This window comes from Apostichopus japonicus, chromosome 21 (genome assembly GCF_037975245.1).
Source record: "Apostichopus japonicus isolate 1M-3 chromosome 21, ASM3797524v1, whole genome shotgun sequence".
Classification (NCBI taxonomy): Eukaryota; Metazoa; Echinodermata; class Holothuroidea; order Aspidochirotida; family Stichopodidae; genus Apostichopus; species Apostichopus japonicus.
The window spans coordinates 18,808,877-18,826,086 of record NC_092581.1 but is presented as its reverse complement, the minus strand read 5'-3'; the positions used below and the strand labels follow the sequence as shown (position 1 = coordinate 18,826,086).

At 35.5% G+C, this 17,210-nt stretch overlaps 1 protein-coding gene across 2 annotated transcripts in view; it reads right to left on the bottom strand.

The window, feature by feature from the left end:
- LOC139962611 (PC3-like endoprotease variant B) overlaps nt 1–17,210 on the bottom strand; it is a 34,448-nt gene that overhangs the window by 12,319 nt on the left and 4,919 nt on the right. Inside the window, exons 1-6 of one of the 2 annotated variants that reach the window (XM_071962751.1) lie at nt 16,945–17,039; nt 10,869–11,049; nt 9,180–9,281; nt 7,862–8,002; nt 6,624–6,732; nt 181–218 (exon numbers count right to left, since the gene is read on the bottom strand). In XM_071962751.1, the coding sequence (XP_071818852.1) occupies nt 181–218; nt 6,624–6,732; nt 7,862–8,002; nt 9,180–9,281; nt 10,869–11,039 (561 nt within the window). In that variant the 5' untranslated portion in view covers nt 11,040–11,049; nt 16,945–17,039. Of the gene's footprint in view, nt 1–180; nt 219–6,623; nt 6,733–7,861; nt 8,003–9,179; nt 9,282–10,868; nt 11,050–16,944; nt 17,040–17,210 lie in introns of those variants that run through there. The other variant, XM_071962749.1, reaches the window with a different exon arrangement.

Sequence of the window (17,210 nt, the reverse complement as noted above, 5' to 3'; positions counted from 1 at the left end):
CTAAACTGACTCACTTAGGCAGAAGGCAAAGACAACTTCACATTGCTAAATTAAATCAGAGGTTTAGTTAGATACATTATAATTTTCTTTCATCAGATGAGGAAAAAAATTCAAACATGACTCTCTCCTTCTCCTCCCCCCCCCCTCCCCTTCTCCAATATGAGATGAAATCAAACTTACAAAGTTTTGCTTCAAATCAGGATGAGTACCGTCGACACCTGAACAACAAAATGAAGAAGAAACGATTTTAAAAATAAGAATTTTGAAAGAGTTTCTACAAGACATTTGTGTAGGTTCACAAAAATTTACTACTTTGACTATCTGCACTTGGAAAAGTTTAATTAATTTGAATTTTTTTCTGGTCATTTTGGTCACAACAAAATTTCTGTTTCTCATGTCAAAGTTTTCCTGTATTAACGAATCCCACGATCGCCAGTTACGTATTGAATATGTACGACAGTTTATTAACATCATCTAACGGACACTTAGTTCAATCTGACTGAATTATCTCTTCCGGTACCGACAGGTTTTCAGTAATAAAACACAATTACAAAGGCTTACAGTTTGCAATTGAAGCAAAGTTTACTGTTTTCTGGTGACAGAAACAAAATTTGGAAAAAAAGTATTAAACCCCAATTTGGTAAAAGCAAAACACTTGCTGACATAAAAGTTATGACTATAGATGTGCATAAATTATTCATTCAATTATCAAATTACCTTATTGAGTCAGAACACAAAATGACTTTATTTTATTCCATTTCACAGTTATTTTGAAATACAAAACAAGTCCGCATCCATGTAAGGTTGCTTTGTTCAAACTTAGTCATGCGCACAGCTTTTGCAATATCCAACATCACTAATTAGTGGAGGGATTAAACCAAATACTTCAAATTGTTAAGCTTTCTTCAATTATTGTTCAAGATGTTATTCGGCAAATTTGTAAAGTTCATCCCAACAAAAAAATGAGGCAAAAAAATATGGGAATTCAAAATGAAGAAAAGGAGTGAGAGATCTATGATTTACACAACTTCAAACAATATGTGGTAACACTGGATAGAAAAAGGAAGACAAAAGACTAGGTAGAGGGAGGGGGAGGGTGTGGGGGTGGGGGAGGGGGTGAGGCAGGGCATGCAATAATTGAAACTGTCATCAAATACATCGTTATCTCAGTAAACAAACAGCTAGACGCAAGGAAATGCATGCAAACATAAAAATGGAAGTAAAACGTCTTGAAATTAAACTGCATTCTGATAAGACCAATCATTGTCAAACAAACTGCCTTCTTTTCTGTGAGTCAAGCTTTTAGAGCTTTGCAGTTTTTGGTTTTGGGTGGGTGTGAGGGTGGGGGGTGGGAGTGGTAATGAAGTAGGGTTAAATAATCAATAATGTCATCAAATACATCGTTATCTCAGTAAAGGAAAGCTAGACGAAAAAGGAAATGCATGCAAACATAAAAATAGGAAGCAAAAACGTCTTGAAATTAAACTGCATTCTGATAAAACCAATCATTGTCCAACAAACTGCCTTCCTTTCTATGAGTCAAGTTTTTAGAGATTTGTACACATTACAAACATCAACCCGACTAAATCTTGATCAGTCGTAGTGGTAATTCGGACTATCCATGATTATCCACGCTTCAAACATCCACCCGACTAAACCTTGATCAGTTGTAGAGGTAACTCCGATTATCCATGTTACAAACATCAAGTATGAGCTGAGTGGCATAAGTGTGTCCCATGCAGTTGGCTTAGCTTGAACCATATTCTTCTACGAATATTTTGGTATATCAGTCGTTTGGTCTTAAAGGTTTTCACTTTCTGTGACATGTAATGTCCAAAGTTCTTGAATAATACATATTAAAAGTTTTGCAGGAAAATCAAAGAACAATAGAAATTCAATTATCTACCAGAAATGCTTACATTAAAAAGTAAAAACTTATTGACAAAGAATATAACTTCTAGGAGAAACATTATTGCTTTGTTGAGACCACTTCTACCTCACCAAATTAATAAGAGCAAAAAAAAAAACATGTGGGAATTCTATATTTGAAAGAAAATACAAATATGCATTTGAAATTAATAGTTGGTAGAGGAAAAAGCTGATTCCTATGAAAGACAGATGAATTCTATATAACAATGAATTGCAATTAGTTGGATTTAATTATACAGGGAGGGGTAGCAGTGTTAGTATGCAGAAAGGACGTAAGAGAAATTTTCAAACTGACTGTCCAGACTCTAAATGAATGCGAGTTCTGTTTTGGCCAAACACATTTCTTTTCTCAACCTACTGTTTTACAATTGCAAATCGATTGCCTTGAACTTAGACGTCAGAGTCCAATTCTTCTTGTTCATCATTTAATGAAGTTTATTTAAGCACTAGAAGTATTCATTATTCTCTATAAAGTGACAGCAAAAGAAAAATCTAATTAATTGACTCTATAAAGTGACAGGAAGAAACAGTCTAATTAATTGACTCTATAAAGTGACAGGAAGAAACAGTCTAATTCATTGAATCTATAAAGTGACAGGAAGAAACAGTCTAATTCATTGACTCTGTAAAGTGACAGGAAGAAACTGTCTAATAAATTGACTCTGTGAAATGACAGGAAGAAACAGTCTAATTCATTGACTCTGTAAAGTGACAGGAAGAAACAGTCTAATTCATTGACTCTATAAAGTGACAGGAAGAAACAGTCTAATTCATTGACTCTATAAAGTGACAGGAAGAAACAGTCTAATACATTGACTCTATAAAGTGACAGGAAGAAACAGTCTAATTCATTGACTCTATAAAGTGACAGGAAGAAACAGTCTAATTCATTATTCTCTATAAAGTGACAGGATGAGAAAGTCTTGTTCATTTCCTCTGTAAAGTAACAGGAAGAAACAGTCTAATACATTGACTCTAAAAAGTGACAGGAAGAAACAGTCTAATTCATTGACTCTATAAAGTGACAGGAAGAAACAGTCTAATTCATTGACTCTATAAAGTGACAGGAAGAAACAGTCTAATACATTGACTCTATAAAGTGAAAGGAAGAAACAGTCTAATTCATTGACTCTGTAAAATGACAGGAAGAAACAGCTAATTCATTGACTCTGTACAGTGACAGGAAGAAACAGTCTAATTCATTGACTCTATAAAGTAATAGGAAGAAACAGTCTAATTTATTGACTCTATAAAGTGACAGGAAGAAACAGTCTAATACATTGACTCTATAAAGTGACAGGAAGAAACAGTCTAATTCATTATTCTCTATAAAGTGACAGGATGAGAAAGTCTTGTTCATTTCCTCTGTAAAGTAACAGGAAGAAACAGTCTAATACATTGACTCTAAAAAGTGACAGGAAGAAACAGACTAATTCATTGACTCTATAAAGTGACAGGAAGAAACAGTCTAATTCATTGACTCTATAAAGTGACAGGAAGAAACAGTCTAATACATTGACTCTATAAAATGACAGGAAGAAACAGCTAATTCATTGACTCTGTAAAGTGACAGGAAGAAACATTCTAATTCATTGACTCTATAAAGTGACAGGAAGAAACAGTCTAATTCATTGACTCTATAAAGTGACAGGAAGAAACAGTCTAATTCATTATTCTCTATAAAGTGACAGGATGAGAAAGTCTTGTTCATTTCCTCTGTAAAGTAACAGGAAGAAACAGTCTAATACATTGACTCTAAAAAGTGACAGGAAGAAACAGTCTAATTCATTGACTCTATGAAGTGACAGGAAGAAACAGTCTAATTCATTGACTCTAAAAAGTGACAGAAAGAAACAGTCTAATACATTGACTCTATAAAGTGAAAGGAAGAAACAGTCTAATTCATTGACTCTGTAAAATGACAGGAAGAAACAGCTAATTCATTGACTCTGTACAGTGACAGGAAGAAACATTCTAATTCATTGACTCTATAAAGTGACAGGAAGAAACAGTCTATTTCATTGACTCTATAAAGTGACAGGATGAAACAGTCTAATTCATTGACTCTGTACAGTGACAGGAAGAAACAGCTAATTCTTTGACTCTGTAAAGTGACATGAAGAAACAGTTTAATTCATTGACTCTACAAAAGTGACAGGAAGAAACAGTCTAATTCATTATTCTCTATAAAGTGACAGCAAAAAGCAGTATAATTCCTTGACTCTATAAAGTGACAGGAAGAAACAGTCTAATTCATTGACTCTATAAAGTGACAGGAAGAAACAGTCTAATTCATTGACTCTATAAAGTGACAGGAAGAAACAGTCTAATTCATTGACTCTATAAAGTGACAGGAAGAAACAGTCTAATTCATTATTCTCTATAAAGTGACAGGATGAGAAAGTCTTGTTCATTTCCTCTGTAAAGTAACAGGAAGAAACAGTCTAATACATTGACTCTAAAAAGTGACTTGAAGAAACAGTCTAATTCATTGACTCTATAAAGTGACAGGAAGAAACAGTCTAATTCATTGACTCTAAAAAGTGACAGAAAGAAACAGTCTAATACATTGACTCTATAAAGTGAAAGGAAGAAACAGTCTAATTCATTGACTCTGTAAAATGACAGGAAGAAACAGCTAATTCATTGACTCTGTACAGTGACAGGAAGAAACATTCTAATTCATTGACTCTATAAAGTGACAGGAAGAAACAGTCTATTTCATTGACTCTATAAAGTGACAGGAAGAAACAGTCTAATTCATTGACTCTGTACAGTGACAGGAAGAAACAGCTAATTCTTTGACTCTGTAAAGTGACATGAAGAAACAGTTTAATTCATTGACTCTACAAAAGTGACAGGAAGAAACAGTCTAATTCATTGACTCTATAAAGTGACAGCAAAAAGCAGTATAATTCCTTGACTCTATAAAGTGACAGGAAGAAATAGCTAATTCATTGACTCTGTGAAGTGACAGGAAGAAACAGTCTAATTCATTGACTCTATAAAGTGACAGGAAGAAACACTCTTATTCAATGACTCTATACAGTGACAGGAAGAAACAGTCTAATTCATTGACTCTATAAAGTGACAGGAAGAAACAGTTTAATTCATTGACTCTATAAAGTGACAGGAAGAAACACTCTTATTCAATGACTTTTTACAGTGACAGGAAGAAACAGTCTAGTTCATTGACTCTATAAATGAAAAGGAAGAAACAGTCTTATTCATTGACTATATAAAGTGACAGGAAGAAACAGTCTGATTCATTGACTCTGTAAAGTGACAGGAAGAAACAGTCTAAAAGTAATAATATAACATTTCAAGTGAAGACAAAAGGTAATACCTAAATTATGGTTCGGTCTATCTGCATGCAGTTGTTTCAAATGACAAAGTTTAGTGGAAGGCAAAACTTTCATAAAAGAGCAGCAAAATCAAAATGCAATGCAAATGAAAAATGACAAGCATGAAATTGTGTTTAAGTGATCACACAGAAATGGAAAGATGGTACAACTTACTCTTGTGTGTTTTCCAAGATTGATGCAAATGGATGAATAGAGAGGTTGAAGAAGAGAGAAGAAGATGACAAAAATGATGAAAAATTAATAATGAGTAATACTATGACTCCCATTAGGAAGACCCATAGCAACCATGATTCGATGTGACCAGACGCCACATGGATAATCTGCTATGAACCCCTGTACTGTTATCCATCAGGAAGTTCAATCCAAGTGGCTGACCCCATTTCTTGTAAGAAAATCCCATTGTACCATGACCTGAGTGTTACCAGATACCATACCCTATAATCTGCTGTAATTTAAACCATGAATGAAAACTTCACTGTTACATGCACAGTAGTTAATGTGACCCTTTAGAAGGATGGTCAGTTGTTACCTTCTACCATTCCAATGACTAACACTACCATACAAATTATGAATTATTTCATTTTAACTAACTGATCTGCTGCCCTCACTACAACCTTAAGGTTAAAGTTATCAGTACTGCCTCCAAATTTGCATACAATGCTAATAATTTGCCCAATGTTATATAAGTACTTTCCTGATCATCCAAATTATTTGACAATTGTTAGTCTCAGTGAAAGAAAATTCACTGGGAATGGCGGTAAATGCTATTGAAAGTACGAACAGGAGTGACCATTATTGAACTTTTTTGGCATATTTGGAAGTACACACAATCACCTTTTATTAAGCAACATACTGTATTTCTTTAATATTTTGCAATTTTTAATAATTTACTGGGAATGGCCGTAAATGCTGTTGAAAGTACGAACACGAGTGACCATTATTGAACTGCATATTTGGAAGTACTCACAATCACCTTTTATTAAGCAACATACTGTGTTTGGTAAATATTTTGCAAAGTTTAATAACTACTATTATATATATTATAATTGTATGAAGCTCTCTGCAGTTGCTTGAAACCTACACAAGCTCTCTTTACTCATTGTCTTTGTGTATATCCTAATTTATTCATAGGTCAATTTGCATGAACTCACCAATGATCACTAACCACACAAATAATGATGATATGTACAGCATCTCTCTGAAAAGTTTAGTGAACCAAGTATAAATAACATGTCAACTACCATCTGTGCACCTGTTACCAGCATATGATAGCATTCTGTCATTCAACCAATCACCACCCTTAGCCCACAATGATGCTACAAGACCTACCATCATCTACAATGGATACATGGATACCCTTCCCTGTGTAGCCCAGTTTCCATACTGGCATTACGTTCATGTCCATACCACTGGTGCCGCCATTTTGTCCATTGTTATACTGAAGAGTAAGAAGAGTTAAAGAGATATATTTTATTTTATTTTATCAAGAATTGAACTAGCTGGTTACATCTGTATTTTTAAAAACCTGTCAAGGTGTAGGCTACTTTACAATACAATACAAAACAATAAAATACAATACAAACCATTAAAATACTATACAATACAATAACATACAATACAGTAACACCAAAGTATCTGTTTTGTTAGAAGCTCAGTGATACACAAAATGTCTTCCCACATGTACTCTATAAAGCACATCTTTCCATCAATTTTAATAAATCTTCAATGTCGTATGTATAGTTGTATACTTAAATCCCATAAAAGAAATATGTGTGGGGGATGGGGAGGTGGTCATTTTATTTGGGAGAATTGTGTGTACGATAGGTTAGATCTCAACATTCTTTTAGGTGATATTCTATCTTTTTATAGATCTGATTGAGAATAGACTGAGTGGCAATTGGTATGCAAAACTAACAGCAAATGGTCAGACCCTATGAGACAGTGATGATGATACAAAAGTTGTCAATTTTCACCTGATTTTCATTTTGTTGCAATATCAATATGGATAGCCCTATGCTAAAAGGCAACTTAGGAACACATTGATGCGAGTATGAGGATTGCCAAAGGATAGGATATATTTTAAACCATAGTACATCACATAGAAGTAAGCCAGATATGCCAGATTCTGTGTTCCAGTCTTCGTTGATTTAGCGAGCTGAAAGAAATGACTGGGGGGAAGGGGGAGTTCCTCTATGTAGAGGATATTCTTAGGCTCCTGACATTTTATTCCCTTATTGACTCTTATCAAACAGAATCCAGGGCTAAACTTACAAGTTAGAACAGTCTATTTATATGAAAACAGAGCTTTATTCAATGAAAAGATAGAGCTATAAAGAAATAGAGTACAAACAGTGTCCACAAACTTAGTACTGTAAAGCTTTTACTTAAAATGTATCATCCCTGTCTGGTGAACTTTAGTAAAATGATTTGATTCAACCTATTTTGCTTCTATTTTCCTTAAACCAGCTACGTATTGTCCAACGACTTTGTAAAATGAATTTACAACAAAATGCATTTTTTAATATTGCATAACAAAGAGAGGGGAACATTTTGACTAAAGTACCCACCAGATACCACTGTTTGGGATACAAGGGGTCATTGAATCTCAGTCTGTAGTCATCGCCCGTCTCATCTGGGGAGACCATCGTGTCATCCTTAATCTGTCTCCTCTCGTGGTAACGGACGTGCTGCTGTTCGACCCACAGAACCTTGAGAGCAAAGAAATCGCAAATATTTGACATTCACACAAACTAACTTCAACACGTTTTTTTAATTTTATTTTGTGAACACATCAGGACACATCAGTTGATGAACAGATCTGCTGGCTGCAAGTTCAGAGTAGAATGATACAATTTAATAGTATTCTACTTGCTGCAAGAATCACTTGTTTTGTTTTCACACTTAACAGTCCTGATCGATTGGTGTACAGTGGCTGAAGCCAATGATTTGAAAACAAGGAGACAGGTACGAGAGGAGATAAACAAAAAACAACAACAACAACAATAATAATTATAATAATATTATGCTTGTGAGGTGATAAATACAAGTCCAGAAAAGCAACGATCTAATGACAAAGCATGAAATCTAGAAACTGAATAAAGTTGGTCGAATTATGGTGCCCAGCCCGATAAGTATCCTTTGTAATTTGGAGGTTATTTGGGAAGATTCTGGGTAGAGTGAGAGTGCTAAGGTTGTGAGGAGATATGTAAGCAAGGTGCCAAGTAAATAATAAGACTTAAAAAGTTTTGGCTCATCTCGGATAGGTTTCAAGAAATTGGAAGACAATCATGAGGAAACCATGTATTGCTCCAAAACGTTCCTGGCCTAGCTGAATTTAATCGGCCAGGGTTCAACCTGAAACATCTCAGATACTACTGTAGCTTCCAGTGTTACTCAATTCACAACCATTATCCTTTCTATGACAGCACAGGCTCCAATTAGTACATTAAGCTTCAATAAGTACAGCGATTTTAATTCACCTTAAAGGCATTGAAGACTCGCCCCAAACTGCGTGCGGCCATCTGAAAAGGTTAATTTTCCGTTGCTTGCAAGTGACGTTTTGTTCGTGTCGCTACAAAATTCAGACAGTAATGAAACATGATACCTTGTTATCTTTAGCTGGACCTGAGATGTCCATCGCTGTAGCATTTGTACACTGTGCTATGGGTATTGATCGCAGCTGTATGTACTGACTGTACACTAGTGTCTAGTAACCGACGGTAGCAAGCTGTGTGTGTATTTTCTGGGATCGATGGTGGTGTCTAACACTTCTGTTACAACTCATTCGAAACTAGGTAAAGATTACCGGCATTAGACATTTCCTTTTGAGTCTTTACACCCTTTAACATTTCAATCCTCCCAGCATGCATTGTACCTAGTACCTACCCTCTCATGAGCCATAAGATGGTCGTGCAGGTCCACTGCAGCTCGTGTTGATCTCGCATGGGAATCTCTCTTGAACCTGTACATGTCATTTAAACTTCCAATCTAATTAAAGACAACGAAACAATGGAAATTTACATACTCATATCAATCTTTACCAAGAACACATGAACCTAAGAGGCTACATGTATGCAGACGAACTAACTGCTGAAAATAACAGTGAGGACAAGGTAAGGAAGGTAATGTAAGTGGTAAGTTTGGAAGTCTTACAATACAAACTATATTATATAACTAACTCCTGAAAATAACAGTGAGGATACGGTCTACAAGGAAGGTAACATAAGTGGTAAGTTTGGGAGCTTACAATGCAAACTACAGTATATAACTAAATCCTGAAAATAACAGTGAGTATAAGGTAAGGAAGGTAATGTAAGTGATAAGTTTGGAAGTCTTACAATGCAAACTACAGTATATACGTAACTAACTCCTGGAAATAGCAGTGTGGATAAGGTAAGAAAAGTAACATAAGGGACAAGTTTGGGAGCCTTACAATACAAACTACAGTATATAACTGACTCCTGGAAATAGCAACAAGGAAGGTAACGTAAGTGATACGTGTAGGAGCCTTACAATACAAACTATATTTATATTTATAACTAACTCCTGGAAATAACAGTGAGGATAGGGTAAGTGAGGTAATGTACGTGATAAGTTTGGAAGTCTTACAATACAAACTACAATATAACTAACTGTTTGAACTGAATTCAAACCACTTCAAACAAAACCTATTATCTACTACAGTATGCGCAAATTTGCCAAGGTATTGAACAGAACAAGTATTAAACTAACATAAGATCTTGGGACAAGGATTGGAAGTGCATGTTATTTGTTTTCATGAAATTTGCATCTGGTTTATTCCCAGCTATTTCCACCTTATGTGGACGAGGAGGCAATAAATCACCCCTGAAATTAGCTACTGGGCTTGACATGCGATCTTGTGTGCCTCCCTCTCCTCCACCCACCCTCCAGATGTAGGTTTTATGACCAAAGATATTTTCTGAAAACACTGAGTAGGTGGGATGATAAAAGCTTCAAGCAGTGAATAAAAAATGAATGATTTCTCATTATGAAGACAATATCTTTACCTTTTGTCTTTGGTATTGGTACAGGTGGTACGTAGTCTCAAGTGCAATATACTTAGAATAGATCGATATATTAAACTATTTACTCCTGTCATCATAAACTGTCCGTAGAAAGTTTTAATTCAAATTTATTTTCAACACTTGTCACCAGAGCCTGCTATATTTCTTCTATTTTATTGGGGGAGGGGGGGGGAAGCTGATAAATTTTGTCACTTGTTCAGCCAGTGAACTCTTATAATTGCAAGGTGCTTCATTTTTTTTATGACAGAAAGCAAAATTCACTTAAACATTCATTCCAAATTATATAAACTTATTTTTATCTACGGCAACTACCTAGCTACATGTTCCCAGGTTGTGCACTTACAGATAGAAATCGATAGTGATCATGAATGATCTTTCACTAACATTGTTACTATACAAAACCTTAACTCAAATCCTGTTTCCCTAGCAACTACGCCTGCTAAACATTCTCCTCCTTAAATATGCCCAGTCCTCCCTCTTAAAAAATCACTCATAATAATAGTTCATCTTGTCCTGAAACAGTACCAACCTGTCTATCAAACTCAAATCCTGTTTCCCTAGCAACCCTTCTTGCTACATCTTCCCCTCCTTTGATTTGGACGGCCCACTCCCCCACGTACTCCGTCTCTCCCTGGACTGTGGCTGTCCAGATCGTCAACCCAACCACGATAGTGGCCCAAATAATTCTCAAAGTCCTCATCACTTGTAACCTGTGGGACGAGGAGAAGAACGTTTTAGTAAATTTATGCAAATTTTAAATGGCATTCTCTTTCTCTTTTATATACAGGGCCAGTACACACAGCGAGACCTAGGAGGAACAACCTAACCTAACCTTACCTTCAGTAGTCTCTCATGTGATATGAAAATTAGGTATCAAAAGGAAGGAAACAAAAATTTAAATGGCAAAAATTCTAGCAAATCTAGCAAAGTCACACAATTGTTGTACCTGTGAACTACTTACGATTAAGTCATAACAACATTGATTGGTGGGAAATGATTTTAAAGCCATATTGAGTGCTATTAAAGTGACATTGTTTATATTTAATACCTTCTGGCGTGAAAAAAAGGTAACGTCAAGAATTACAAAGCAAAAATGTGTCCATGGTATGATGTTCGGTCACCTACAGAAAACGTAGAAATTAATATCAACTTTTACACGTATTATGCTCAGATGAAATATGTCTAATAACAACCATACTGTATAATGTTGCATAGTTGAAATATGTTGAGTGAAACATGTCTGTAAGCACCATACTGTATATTGTTGCAGCCCCCTTGAAAGTGTGACGTGCATTATTAAGGCTGACGGAATATCTTGTCCGCCTTTCTCCTATCTTCTTCAGTGTACAAGATCATATACAAGCTAGTCCTTTGTTTTTGTGCGGAGCCAGATTGCATTGTATATTTCTGTTTTATGCTTTACTACCCTCCCATTCCCCTCCTCCTTCTCTTATCCCTTTCTCACCACTAACACACACACAAAAAAAACAAAAAAAACTCTTAAATGAGATTTTCAAATACTTTCTGGGCAGACTGTTCAAACTGTTCTCAGTATTAACTGTATTACTATCCATACGATGTGCATATATATGCAAATATATGCTTATTATCAAAGAGCACTCAAACATAACTAAAACAGAAAGAAACAGCTGTTTTCCACTAAAACCATGACAAGAAAAAAATTTCCATAAAACATTACACGGTAAAAACAAAACAAACATACAATAGCCTACACAAAACATTCGCAATATAATAATTCCATAATTCTGTACACACTCCAACTGATGGCATGCATTTACAACTTTTTTACAATATTTGTACAATATTCGAGGAAATAATATTAATTTATCACATGGACTGTAGCTGTCCCAGATTTCTCCCTTCTCTTCCGGTTAAAATATCATTCAGATATGATCAATACCATTGCACCGTACAGTACCAGCATGTTTCTCCACCTACAAGGTTCGGTAAATCAACGCATTTCCTCTACGAATGCATACAGTATAGCTTCGAGTACTGTTTTCAACTAAGTAAGGGTACTATCACATTGACTGATACTGACTGATTGTGGCTTTGAATGACAACATGTGACTTAGTAGTAGTGTACTGTATTCCATTAAAGGTTCTATCTCTGGAATCTGTAAAGAACAGGGAGCAATATATACAGTACTGTATATCTCTCAGAGTATAGAATAGAAATGTTTAACGTTACACTAAATGTACAGTACTCATATGCATTACTCAATGTTATGTTACTATTGTGTCATAGTTTCTTTGTGCAGAGAACTCCCATAGTTACAGCATTCTCAGGACTTGATCAATGTAAATATTCATCAACCTCAAATTTAGTATCAGGGAATAATTTATCTGGTATCCCATTGGAAAATGCTATACAAAATGGTTAAAATGCTATGCCAAATGGTTAAAATGCTATGCAAAATGGACATATTGCTATATAAAATGGGCATATTACTATGCAAAATGGACATATTGCTATACAAAATGGTAAAAATGCTATGCAAAATGGACATATTGCTATACAAGTGCAAAGATGTATAGCAGTTTTTGTTTTACATAGGAACCATAGTATTTCATTACAAGTGACAAAATTCAGATACTTCAAAATTAAATTGTCACACTAAATTACTTCCTGGGTGTGCAAAAAATGTTAAAAAATGAAGGAATTTGGTCAGCTACAGTATTTCCCCAGACCTTCCGTACGTAAGGAGCATTACTCAAATAAAGATAGCAATGGATCAGAAAAGTCTATTAAGACATCCATCCATCCTCCTCCAGAATTCTTAATTTTTATAATATTAAATTTTCAACAAGTTGAAGGTCAATGTGGAAGTGACAAATGAATTTTGATTCGATTCAAAACATTTTGTCACAAAGGCACATTTTTTTTTCTTCTATCAGACTTAATCAATATTAATCACATGATGCAAGATACAAATCTGAACAAATTGTTGAATTTTACATCATTATTGAAATACTTTCAATCAAACTAGTTGATAAATTGAGTGTCAAACAGCATCAACAAAGTTGATCAAATTCAACTCAAAAAATTGCTAACAAGTTGTACTGTGTGAGTGGCTTTAATTGACCGCAGATGTTCATGAACCGGATGTTGTGCAGCCTATACAGACAAAGTTTGAGACTGGACACAGCAATTTGGGCATGAAAATATCTACATTCATTTGATGAGTTTGTTGCCTTTATTAAAGGGTCCACACATATGCGTTACACTATTTAGGCCTAAAGTAGACTGGTTGGAAAATTTTCAAAATGAAACAAATCTTGATTACTAAAATGAAGATTATAATTGATCACACTTGCAAGTACAGTAGTTCATAAACTGAATTGATTCAAAATATTTATTCCATGAAGACAAAAACAATATCATAATTCTATTAAGTATAAAACACATTTAAAGGCAAGTAGAAAAACTTTCATATCTACCCAGTGAACATTTTCCATTGCTTTAAATGGGACACAAACCTATAAGCCGTCATCTTTAGCTTCTGAGACACAAGATCTTTATACTGTATACTGTATCTTGAACAGCTCTCCAAACTACAGGTACCAGAAATATTTTTCCATTCAGGAGACATCCTACTGTAGCTCAAAAGCTGCGTCTAGGAGCTGCCATTTTGCAAATCTGTGATGTCATAGAACTACTAGGATCAAAAACCTTTTACATTTTCTTAGCTATTTTTTCTTCAAAATTCCAATGTAAAATAGTCACAGTGTGGACACAGAAGCCAAGTGACATGAATCAGGTCACATCAAGAATCAAGAATGTCTAGATATATTTTAGATTCAGTATAATTTGCAAAACCCTTCTCCATCACAGAATATAAACATTATTTATAACAAATAAATGGAAGAAAAATAAAGAACTTGTGGCTCAATGATGTCATATTTAGACTTGATCAAGTCTTTTAAAGCCTTCTGTGGGAAGGAACATTAAATAATGTGATATAAATCAGATGGAATGAAAATATTTCTTAGCTGTTTAGGGAAGTTATCCATGACGATCACATAGGCTGAACTGATGACGGTAGCATTTGTGTCTCCTTTGACATTCATAAAGTCAACATACTCCTTTAAATGTAGCTAGTAAACCGAGCATGCAGACCAGACCCCCAACTCAAACATTTGTGAAGAATGTTGACATTTGAATTGCATGTAGCCTTCTTTGGATCTGTTGCTAGGATACCATTGTGACATACTTAATCCCCTCCTCTAGTTATTACAATGCCTTCAATCCATTAGATAAATAGGTACATTGAGATAAAATGTTTGTGTACAGTAGGGTGTGGCAACTATACAATGGAAGTATGTGTTAGAAGCAGTAGGCAGTAATGGGTATCTGTACGTGAAGCTGAGCTAAAGATGAATGAATCCCTTGAAAATAAATGTCTCATTTGCAAATTTTATGATTTGCTGCAACAAAGTGTATCATTATTTGGCAGGCGCGGCGGAACGGAAAAATTATTGGGGGGGCTAACGTGTGGATACTATCTAAGCGGAGCGCCACCATCGGTTGGCGCGGAGCGTACAAGACAATTTTGGGTTTTTTTTCAAACCCCCAGATGGCCGGAAACGGCATTTCCCGAGTGTTTTATGCTGCGAATACCTAGCCCTAAAATATGGGTCTCAAGCCTGCAATTTCTCAGATTCTGTAAAAGTCTGTAAAAACATTGTAATTTGTATATTCGATGGTGTTTAAGAGAGTAGCTATAACTCGTAGTGTACCCGCAAAGACATTTTTGAGTGTAGTAAGGGCAGTGGCGGAGCTAGGGGGTTTTGGTCAGGGGGGGGTGCAAGAATGGTCTGTAAGGGCGCTTTCGACACTATCTAAGCGGAGCGCCACCACAGGTTGGCGCGGAGCGTACAGAAAATTTTCGAGTAAAGATACTCCCTAGATTGCAGGAAATGACCCTTTCCGGGCCTTGCTTATTTGCAGATAAACGGAGAATAAATAGGTGTCGTCGCCATTTTGTCGGAAAATTACACCAACAGAATATGACAAATGTCAATAGGTATATGAGAGCGCAATAAAATAGTCAATAATCGCGAATAAGTAAACAAGTAGTGAAAAGCTGAAAAGGGCGCCAGCAGTCCATTTGAGTCCGTCAGGGGGGGGGGGCATCCGCCCCCTGACTGTATATATGGACGCTCCGCCACTAAGTAAGGGGATGTTGGAGAACTGGCTGAAATGAGGCAAGTCATTGGCCTAAGACGAAGTTGTGTTACGCTTACCGGTACTCACACTCACTGCTTCCACTTTTCACGGGGCGTGAAGACGCGGCTGGGGTGACAATGTGGTCAATAGCCAGGGGACGGGCCGAGGGTCCCCAGCAATTACTAAAATTATTACACCTATGTAGTATACGTGTGCATCGGACAGATCGACAAGTATGCATTGAAAAATGGGCAGATGCACGTTTCGGAGCCTTGGTAAATATTTACTTTTTCATTGGGGGGGCTGAGCCCCCCCAAGCCCCCCCAGTTCCACCGCCACTGTTATTTGGTACAACACCAAGCGTACAGTCAAAGAAAAGAAGGGGTACCAAAGATTACAGATAATTATCCCCACTCCCTCCCCAACCCCCTCCCAGGATGTAGTTTTCTAGGAGGGCGCGGGCTGTTATTGCTTTGGAGAAGATTCCTACAATGAGCATCAACACGATGTACAGTATATATGTCAGTTTAGGTGTTGGATTACAGTACTTTCTGGTTCCTAGTTCGATTCTTGGTCAACAGCTGGATGTTGACAGTATTAACTGCAAAGCATTAATACATATCTTATATTAAGGAAAAAACCTTCGTTCCTAACGGGAGCCTCAACACACCCCACCCCCCGAGAAAGAGAAGAAAATCAACAGAAAGGGAGAAAACACAAAATAAAGATGAACAATGGTATAGAAATATTTCCAGATAAATACCATAAAATATGCTGGTACTATACAGTACATATATAGAAAAATTGCATCACGCCAGTATCAAAATATACATACTAATAATAATCATAATAATTGTCATAATAATAATAATGATGATAATAATAATAGCAATTATAATAATAATCATAATAATAAGAATCATCATAAGTACTACTAATACTACTACTAATAACAATTATAATAATAATAATAAATGGGAAAATGTATCTTTTGAGTGAAAACAGAAAAGAGAGAGTTAAAGCATATGATTGTTAATATTAAAGCTGAAATATTTGGTTTTGCACTAAAAGCTCGACTAGAATTCCTTCCCCCTTTTGAGTTAAATAATTTCCATTATTACAGTATTACAAGAAAAGGAGAAAATATTTCATTCTTTTGAGACCAAAACATAAAATGATTCCATTCTAGTTAACATACAGTATGGTAAGTAATAGAAATAGGGCAAGACTATCAACTTATATACAGTACTAAAACATACAAACATAAATTAATTTACAGTTACTGTAGCTTTTAAAATTATCTAATAAAACGAAAAAATATGAAGGATTTTAGCTAAATCCATAAATGCAAATTTATGAATCCATGGTATGAATTATATAACTCGTAAAATATGAAATCAAAATATGAACTCACTTTGCGTTGACTAGATTAGGTATCCTTCAGCGCAGCTTAAACTGTTCTAAACATATGGTTGACATATATCTCACAAGAGAACGTGAAATATCTACATCTATATCTGACAGATTTCCGTTTATATAATTGTAGCGGGCTTAATTTTGCCACCCACTCTTTCTCTCGCTCTTGAATAAATCTGTTCTGTGATACCAAGGTTAGGGTACTAATGAGCTTCATGAAATATTTCCATTACGAATAGCTAATTAATACAAAGCAAACGGTGT